We start from the raw sequence: 10,812 nt of genomic DNA on the forward strand, positions 1-10,812 counted from the left end.
AGAAGTTTTGGGCTGAAAATAAGTTCGAGAATCAACGTTAAATGGCGATGATATTATTCATTTTATTAAAAAATATTAATGATCGCTTATTTTAATAATAAAAATCAACCATTTTTGTAGGACAAAAAGTCCAACCATCCATCCATATTTCTGTTACTTACTGCGAATGTACAGTTTATAAGACATGGCTCTGTTAAATGTGAGCGGCGGCCATTTTTAAAAGTTGTGTATTTCATAGTTTTAATGACCTTTTTTAGTTTTTTTTTAAGCGGCCATTTTAAATTGGTTATTTGAGGGTGAAGGTCAATTTTATTTTCTTGGTATCCACCCTCATCGTCTTCAGAATACCCAGATTAGGTTAAAACACTCAAGATATTACTTGTACTATAAAATGCCTCTAGTATTCATATTTTCTTAAAATCAGTCCTGTCTATGTGAGACCTTGTCGAATGCTTTGCTGAAATCGAGTAGGATAGCGTCGATTTGCTCATTCTTGTCAAGTCCTTTGACAAGGTTGTTCACAGTGGTGTGTAGCTGTGATTCACAGGCGTGGCGGCGTCGAAAGCCATGCTGGGAGTCAGACAGTATATTGTTGTTGTCGAAATGAGACATGATGTTGCTCAAAATGATATGTTCTAGGATCTTACAAGGGATGGATGTCTGTAGTTGGATGAGGTAAAAGTTTGAAGAGGTAAAGAGGGTTTTCATGTTTAAAAATTTGGCTGAATGGCACATCACCTAGGGTTGAGGTAACTGCCTCTATCAGTTGTACGGTTGAGATAAGTGCCTCTACCAGTTTTACGGTTGAGATAAGTGTCTCAATCAGTTTGCAATTGAGAGCCTATTTAACATATACAAGTATTTTCATTATCTATATGTCATAGTCATTTTTCAAAACAATAAAAAGGACAAGATAAGCATTTCTTTAACAATGTGGTGTATTTAGGTAACAATTTTTTGTCAACAAATGACTACATAACAAGAGACAAAATAAACACACCCCCACCCCTCCAACCCCCCCAAAAAACCAAAAAAAAAAAAAAAAAAAAAAAAAAAAAAATACTTTAGACATGAGGCAAAATCACTTTTGACAATAGACAGAAACCCTTCCATACTTTTATAAAAAGACAAACACTTTTGGTAATAGGACTAAATGCAATAAATATCATTTCTGACAGAAGTCAATAAACATTCTGACGAGAGGCGAGAACACTTCTGACCAAACGTTCTTATATTTCATTTGACTGTATTTATTTTGATATCTTTATCATATTTCATCTTAATACATTACCTCTCCTTGAAATGACATATATCTTACCTTTAGCCATGTAAATGGAACACATTTCAAAACGACTCCATACGGGAATTTTCCATAGGAATATATACTTACATACTATACTTATACTTGTTGTTCTGGAATTTCATATCTTATATAATTCGATAGTACCACACTTTTACAGAAAAAATAGTTTTCAATGAATAAAACAAAGGATCTTAAATTTCTTCGTACTTTGTGGCTTCGTTAATCTGTTGTATTTTTGAAGTTCTTAAAGATATAATATATTGTCATGTTTGTTGACTTTCATTTAATAATTCGTATATTTCCGGTTTCAAACTGGAGACAAATATGGTTTATTTTCATCGTCATGTGATATACGTATACATGTTATAAAAATATGCAGTGACAGATTAACTTAAATGAAATAAAAATAGGTCGGTGTTTTTAATAATAATTAATTCCATAAATATCTTAATGTAGCATGCCTACAGATTTATGTTTATTTTTATGGAAAAAAAATGTAATAAAAAGTAAAATATTGTCAAGCGAACAAGGAATAGTCATTACAGCGTTTTTGTTGCAAAAAATATGATTATAATTACTGAAAAATCAGTCGTTAATCACATATGACATGTAAATCAGGTCTTTAATTGCGAATATTTTTACTTTTCTTTAAATATTTTTATTATTTTCTCAATGTTTTCTTGAAATATTTTGGCTCATCTGGAGGCGTACATGCACGAACAACACGAGAAAATCTTTTTTGTTAAAGTCATCAAGGGTTTATCAGTGATAAACTTGTTTCAATATCCCTTGTATATTCTATCAATCTCCAGCCAAAAATTTAACGTATATGATAATACGATAAAATATATTACTAGTAATACTGATAATTGTAGTGGTAGATGCATTTTGTATTTAAAAAAGACAAAATGGTCTACTAGTACATTACATGACAAACAGTGGCTGAATGACTTTCCCGTTCGAATACTTACATAATTTAAATAGTTTGGTAAATTATTGCTTTTAAATGTAATTTACTACCCAGGAAGATTAAACGGCTACATTATATGTATTATAATAGTAATTTAATATAACTTAATGTCAACGAATACACAAATTCAGCTATAACATTACTGTATTTAATACAAGCATAATAAATATTATGTAAATGAATGAATGCGAAACGGGGATTATATTATATATTATAACGATTACATAGATTTTGTGAAAATTAACCTTTACACGGGGACTTAGTAAGTTTGTGTTTAATAGTCTATAAGTAAACAGGATGGAGAAATTTTTTTTTGTCTAAGTAGTTGGTTTTTCTGTCTGTTTTAGCTGGTTTCTACACACAATATGGGACCAATTAGTTGATCTTCAAAAGGAAAACGTAAGGCTTTCAGAGAGATTAAGTGAATTGGAACAATCTTCTACTAAAAAGTTAGCGGTGTCTACCCACGTCGGGATATCGGGCTCGCTTCCTGTAGCCGGCACAGCTAAAGTCATGTATGATGTTGAAATTACCAACATTGGCAATGCTTTTAATTTCCAGACTGGAAAATTTATCGCCCCTGTTTCTGGGGTTTACATGTTTCACGTTACCGCATGCTTAGGTGATGGCGGACAATGGATGATTCTGAATATAATGGGCAATGATAATGTGATTGGACGTGTGTTTACTGGTGACAACTCTTATCATGCCTGTGGTTCGAAGGCATTAAGTGTTCATTTGAAAACAAGTGATTCCGTGTGGGTACAGCGGGCAGCTGGTTCATCTGTTTTTTTAAGCCAGGACCATGGTTGGAATTCTTTTACAGCTGTGCTTTTAGATAAAGATTAATTTCTTACCTATTTATTAATTTGTTATATAAATACACAAATACATCTATATTCACCTCTTACAATCAATAGTGATGTTTCGATGTAGACACATGTCATATGATTGTAGTTGAAATTATATATTATTTATTCCTGTGTACATAAGATATAAGTTACAGGACAGTGCACTCGACTAGGCCTATTCTCATTGACTCAGAGATATACAGTTATGGTTTTCTTACTGCGCAGAGATGAAAACATTGTAATGAAATAAAATTTCATTTTAGAAATGGACAGTGTCATTTAATAATGGTCATGAAGACATGTTTAATGTTTAAAGTATATTATACTTGTTTTAATGGTTGCGTTACAAAAGCTTATTCAGAAATATTTTAAGTTCACCAAGGGGGATAATTGAGTAACAATATATGCTATAATTATGTGTCTTGGATAATGACATACAATATGTACAGTGTACTTCAAGTGAATATCATTTTAGTGGTTGGGGACAAAAGTTTCGCACTAACTCTAAACTTACGTTGACATATAGGATAAAAAATAAAACAATCCTCAAGAGTTTAATATAAAAACTGTCAGGAAGTGTACTATGACTTTGACAGTAAATGTGTTAAAAGTTTCTGGAGATAATTATCAATAATGTTGCAATGCATGTTTTATGTATATAAATATACATGTATATGTGTTTGTATTGTGTATAACATATTGTTAAACAAAGCTGTAAATAGATCAATATCAAATGGTTGAATAATTGTGCTTGTTTTTTTTATCAATTCGGTATAAGAGGGAAATTTACGACACACTAGGGACAAAGAAAATATTTTGAGAGGGAAATGACTGCCCAAAAAAGCTAAATTTAATACCCTATATATTTTAATAGCTTAAATATTAACACAATTCTCTCATTTCCATTGTGATTTATACATGTATTACTACTCATATACAGAGGGTTTTAAAGCAAAGTATAGCAATGAAAATGTAATGGGTTTTTATTTGTTTGGGTCGTCAGACCAAACAAATAATGGTAGCGAAATTTCAGAGTCTAATGTTGTTAATTGCAAATGCCGAAAGTAGTCCACTTTTTTGAAGCGGTGACTTCCCTTTATATGTACACTAACGCCGAAAAATTCAGGAGAGATCACTGCGTAAAGATGGTCAAAGACAGGCACATTAATTTTCAAGCAAAATAATTCCCGAATGGTCGAAGATTTCTAATATTGTTTTATTGTATTTTCTGATCGAAAATAAGTAAATACAAAGCGGACATTCAATCTCTGACACAGAAGTTTACGACAAACCTAACAACAAGTAGTTCTCAGAACAGCTTAAAACTAGCGATTTTAAAGAAAGAAATATTTTTATTTTGTTACAAGTATCCAACAAATTACAACGCATTCAAAGTTTGAAAATAGCGTTGGCTTATAGAATTGTCAATAAATGCACAATCACAAATTACGCGGATGAATATGATTTTATCAATGAAAATTGTCGAGTTCTAAATTTAGAATGACTTGATGTTATTCAGACATTGTATCTATAACTTCTCCGTGGTGCAGGGGTAACGCGCTCGCTTAGTGAGTGAGAGGTCAGGATTTCAAATCCCAGTCGAGGAAACTTTTTTAATTCTTTTTTAAGTGTCTTTGTTAAGGAAGTAGCCATGATATGCAAGGATAAAGTGTAGCTGTCGTAAAAAATGAACATAAATGATATTTTGATGCAACCATAGTTATGCAGAATTCCGTATGTATCAAACTTTGGTGCCTTGCAAAATGAATTATAATGCATAAAAATAAATTTATACAGGAAAATACATACAGATATACAGTACGATTTAGATTGCAAAGATCACAAAATACCACAGAACTTGCAGCCCTTTGATTCTTTATAAATATACATGCTTATAGTAAGCTCCAGGATTATTTACATCTGTGTTAAACAACAGTTAAAGTCGTTACAAGCCCTAATTTAGAATAATATGGTTTTCTTCAGGCCGTTCACATATAAATTCACCGTGGCTGAAGGGTTTTCGCGCTCGCTTAGGAAGCGAGAGGTCTGGAGTTCAAATCCCAGTAAAGGCAACTCATTTTTTTTTTCAAATTGTTTAAGTCAAATAAACATTGGATTGAATATCAGTGTTGCAATTAGTCTTATAGCCAATTTACTATAATTAAAACGCTGGAAAGCATTGGTGGCACTATACATATAATCTCACAACCTGTACCTTGACCCAAACAAATTCAGCGCCTTCTGTGCTTTGATTTGTTGTTGTTGTCGTTTTATTGAAATTCCTTTGTAAAAAAAGTAGATAAATTTCATTGACCAACAAAAGAGTTGTGACTGACCATTTCAATTGCAACAATAGCTCAATGCTCTCGTTGTTCAAGTTATTTTGTTTTCCTTTTTGCAAAAGATATCATTTTTTTCCCGGAAACTGCAGAAGACTTTCTTTTAAAATCATCATCTCAAAACATGTTTTGTTAAATGAATACTTGATAAAATAAAAATATTCAAAAAGTGGTAATAACAGACACACAATACGAAGAGGAAACTACTCATATTGCAAAATATTTAACTAGGTCATCAAGAATTTAAAGTTCTGAAGGTCATCATTCATTTCAAGTTACGATGAAAGTCAAATCAATACATTTGAATACCAAATCATAAATTATTTAGGTGAAACATGGGGTTTTAGTGATCAAAAAGATAAGAACAAATTCATAAAAAACACTGTTTTGAAATGTCAAACGCTCACTAGCAATGCTGCGTTTTAGGGATCGCAAGTTGAATTGTTCAAGAACATTGTTAAAACTAGATTGAGAGATCAATATTTACAACAATGGCATAGTTTTGTGGCTGAGTCCAGTAAAAGCCTTAATTACAGAATGTACAAAGATTCCTTTGTTTTTGAAAATTATCTAGATACTTTGCCTTACCATTTGTCTAATGCTATTTTAAAGTTCAGATGTACGAACCATAGATTACCTATAGAAAAGGGGAGATTCTTTGGTAATCCCGAGAGATGAAAGAACATGTCATTTATGTAATACAAACTCTTTAGGGGATGAATTTCATTACCTGTTTGTGTGTGACTTTTTTAAGCAGGAGCGTCGTAAATATATTTCAGTAAGATATACTAGTAATCCTAATACTTTGAAATATTCATTGCTAATGAATAGTACAGACAAAAACGAGCTTGTTAAACTTGCTGTTTATTGCAGGAAAGTAATGCATGTTTTCAAATGATAAACGAGGTTGTGTAATATATGTATACATTTTGATAGTAAATAGTATTGTGTAGTATAATATTATGTTTCTTAAGGCTAACATGTATTTTTATCACCTATGTGTTAGGAATGGCTCAGTGTCTGATATTGCTCAAATTTTGTCTGATATTGCTCAAATTTAGTCTGATATGATAATTTTCTGTTTATCTAGTCATAGCAAATTTGTATCAGGTCATTTGTTCATGTTATATAGCAAATTTTCCTATGTGTTAGAAATGGCTCAGTGTCTGATATTGCTCAAATTTTGTCTGATATTTCTCAAATTTAGTCTGATATGATAATTTTCTGTTTATCTAGTCATAGCAAATTTGTATCATGTCATTTGTTCATGTTATATAGCAAATTTGTATTACGTCATTTGTTCATGTTTAATATGTTGTATTCTGATGCCTCTCAGAGGCCTAGAATTTGAAAATAAAAGTTCAAAGTTCAAAGTGATTGTAAAATGTTGTTTGAAATTACACACAAACACGCACAAATCGTTGTTAGCGACTATAATTTATTCACCTAATAATAAATAATGCTGATGAAGATTTTAATGCATTCCTAAAACTTCTACAATTACAAAATGAATGTATAGTTATTTCCGGAATGTTGTGTTTTTGTCTGGAAACAATATGCTACAAAACAAAACTTCCCTCTCCTAATAAGAAAACACTGAAGCACTTATTATTAGATAAAATGTTTTTGTTTAAATTTGGTATATAGCAGACGAATACAGTTTTGTTTGTAATTTACACGTTTTCTCCAGACTTATTTTCCCGTTTGCGTGCTTGTGTGGGTGAATAAGTTGTAGTTGATGTTCTGTTTTAGTTGTCGGGGTGGGGGGACTAATCTATACTCCTATCATGTGCATCAATGTATCTTTGTGTAAGGTATGTGACCTGTCAATATGTACAGTATTTTTTTTAATTTTCACTTCATATTCTCTTTCATATTCTCATAGGGCAATAAAAATAACAAGAGGAGCATGTCTTTAGCAATGTGTGTATTTATAAAAACAAGCATAAAATCAACAAATGACTAGATAAGATGCACAAAATATAACGGTGTTAATGTAAAATTAACAAATCATGACAATATATTGATATTTATATGACAATAGATTGATTTTAGATACAGAACAAACAATTGTAAGCTACAAGACAAACGGCATTCAAAATAGTAAGTATGGGGTCATTGGCCCCAAAGCATTCAGCCCAGAACAGAATGGTGTAGGAGTGAAATGCTGTAATTAAAGTTAACAGGATATACTGTCCTGGGAATAAAGCTCACAACATCTGATCATGTATCACAAATATAACAGCAAGGAAAAGCTAGATTGTTCACAGTTCTAGTGTAGGCCAAAGCATTCTAAAGTTTATTATTTAAACAATAATAGTGATGTTGACCTACCGATCACAAAGTCAACAGGGGTCATCTACTAATCATGACTAACCTCAAAACTAAACTTCGGACTGAATGCCAAACCTTTTTCATGTGATTGGTATGACAATTTTTTTATGGTCAAGGCTTTATAGTTGACCTTTGATGTCTGACCTAAAAACAGATTGGGGTGATCTACTGGTCATGACAAACATGCACATCAAGTCTTATGAATATAGGCCAAAGCATTCTCAACAAACTGAATCTAATGACTATGGGCTAAAGTATTCTGTTGTTATTATTGGTTGGTTTTTAGTAAAAACCCACTTTGAAGTTTGACTGACTGGCATCAAAGTTGATAGGGATTATGTACTAGCTTGTCAAGAGTGAAGACAAGCGTGTACAACAAATCTTAAATCTGTAAGCCAAAGCATTCTCTAGTTATTGGTCCTCTCAATATCATGATCTACCTTTGCACTAAATCTTGGACTCTAGGCAGAAACATTGTCTCAGTACTGGTTGGACAAGCGTTTAATGGTCAAGGCAAATGTGACCTTGCCAACTAACCTCAAAACCAATATGGGTCATCTCCTGACCATTCTAAATACAACTCTAAAGAATGTAGGCAAATGGTTTTCTCAAGTTACACTGGAAAAGTTTTTAATGAACAAGGCAACAGTGACCTTAACTTTTGACCTTTTTGAAATTTGATTTTCTAAACCTGTTTGTGACCTACTTAATTAACCATCCCAAATCATTCCAATAACTTTGATAGGGGATCGCCCAAGGTCAAAATCCAATCATCAGCTTTAAAAAAGATTCTGTTAAAATAATTATTGAAATGCATACATCATGATCACAAAACATAAGCACATGGTGGTGAAAAAATACAGGAAAAAATTGCATGAATAAATTTTTTTTAAAGATTTATAATAATTTTTTATTACTAAAAATATAATGAAATTGACCCTTTCCCTAACTTGGAAGTCTCATGCTCAGGATGTACAAACCCAAAAACAAAGTATCGGCAATAAATTGACATATATCAAACTACATAGCTGGTACTGTGAAATTAATTCAAATACATGTTATAAACTGTAATCATGTATTATACATGCTTATTTAATCATCAAAAATATATCAATAGCCAAGAAAATGGTGAGAAGTGACTCCTCACTTCCAACAAGATAGATGTTTAAACAAGACGGGGAGAAAAAGGGTTTTAATTTTGTATCAATATTCTGAATTGTAAAAATCAAAGCAAATTTTGAATATATCAATGATACAATGTATATCATTATCAAGACATTAGCCCTATACAGTATACCGGTATATAAATCTCTAATGATACAGACAGGCACCAACAAGTTTGTCATTTCATGTCTTTATAAACCCTCTACTTACCTAGATATAACTTAAGATTCTGTGTTAGCCAACTTGATGACTAACTAGATAGAGTATGACCCTTCTGGGACTTAAAAACAAAGATACTCAAAGGCCAGTGATATGTACTGTATTTATCAAATAGTTTTCAAGATCATGTTACAACTTAAAAAGATCAGATACTACATGCATCTAAAACATAAACATTTCAAGACCCTGTATGTTGTAATTCATGATGTAACAACACTTGCTGAAAATTAATAAATGTATATAATTATTCTTCTAAAACAATTTCCAAACATCCAAATTTATGTTTCATATGTACTGCAAATGTTTATACGCATTTTAATTAATCATTAAAATATATGCATTCATTTCTTATTGAAAAATTTGGCTTAGACTTTATCGAAAACAAATTTCTAATTACCTCCCTTTATCTACATGAAATGTTAATTCGGTAATATCTTTACAAATAATGTATTTTGGCACTTACAATATTGATAAATAATCATTTGAGCATCATATTTATGATATAAAACCATGAAAAAAATTGAGTTACATGACCTTTAAATTTATGTCTCTATGGAACCTACTTCAATGAAGAAAATAGAATTGGTTGCTATTAAAGTTTTACATATTTTAGTACAATAGAACTGGGTTTTGTATGTGTCATAAACCGTAAAATATAAATGAATGATTAATTTTGCCTTTTTGATTAAAAACAATATTATGCATGAATTGGATGAAAAAGTTTTTTTATGGAAACAGTGCTTACAATTTGCCCTGTATTTACAACACCCATTTTCCTGTATCAATGTCCATGTGTTTCAGTTTTTAAATCACATAGAAACTGTTCAAGTCACACTAAGACTAGCCAACTTTAATGGTGGGGAAAAACCCTCTTTACCATTGTTTTTGCATTAATCTTCACACAGACACCATGCGGGTTCACCAGCATTCCGTAAGGTAGCTAGAATAGTTAACCTACATCTCTGGACTAAGCTTCCTACTAATGTGAAGACACACTATATAAAATAAACTAGATACTCTTGCATGGGTTTTGGCCTAATATTTTTTAATCCAATGAATCAATATATGGAAACACAAGTGAGTATAGTATCTTAAACATTCTGAACTTTTTGCTGCTCATATTGTGTAATGGACTTGCCAAGCTTTACAAATGAGCTTGTTTATTTTAAATGAAAGTTTAAATTGTGTTGTGTTGGACCTTCTTTAGGGATTCTGTTTTTCTCTATTTTATTGTCACATTCGTGTTATTTGTGCCGTGTGGCGGCTGTAAAAAGTCTCCCCGTACATTTAATCAATGATGTTATATTTTCGATCCTTGAAGATCGTTCAGCACGACATTGTTGTTGTGTTTACATGTTATGTGGTACTTTAAGTTTCATCTATTTGGACATTTTCATCTTGGGTGGTTCCAGTATTCCTACTTGAATACTGTATAATCACCCTTAGGATATGTTGCCTGCTTTTTAAATTTGTCTTTTGACGTCTTATCTGTGATATGCAGGCTTCATAACCTCAGATCCCCTTTCAAAATTCCATTTTATTTAGTTCCGCCCATTGTTTTCTCGTTTAGGGCAAAAGCATTCTTTTACTTGGGGACCATACACCGCTTTTCATGGAATGGCACTACTGTGT

General features: G+C 31.7%; 1 protein-coding gene across 1 annotated transcript; it reads left to right on the plus strand.

The window, feature by feature from the left end:
• The first annotated feature begins 610 nt into the window (after window positions 1-610).
• On the plus strand, window positions 611-3,122 carry LOC132721106 (complement C1q-like protein 4). The gene is made up of 2 exons (XM_060705360.1): window positions 611-675; window positions 2,621-3,122. Exons 1-2 carry the CDS (start codon window positions 611-613, stop codon window positions 3,120-3,122), a joined length of 567 nt encoding a protein of 188 aa, XP_060561343.1.
• The last annotated feature ends 7,690 nt before the right edge of the window (window positions 3,123-10,812 follow it).

The sequence above is a fragment of the Ruditapes philippinarum genome, unplaced genomic scaffold (genome assembly GCF_026571515.1).
Source record: "Ruditapes philippinarum isolate M1 unplaced genomic scaffold, ASM2657151v2 ctg3333_1_1_1_1, whole genome shotgun sequence".
Lineage (NCBI taxonomy): Eukaryota > Metazoa > Mollusca > Bivalvia > Venerida > Veneridae > Ruditapes > Ruditapes philippinarum.

Excerpts from the sequence above, each read along its gene's own strand:
- LOC132721106 (XM_060705360.1), top strand. The coding sequence starts at position 611 with ATGATGTTGCTCAAAATGATATGTTCTAGGATCTTACAAGGGATGGAT. Across the intron at positions 676-2,620 it reads GATGTCTGTAGTTGGATGAG|CTGGTTTCTACACACAATAT; the intron begins GTAAAAGTTTGA and ends TGTCTGTTTTAG.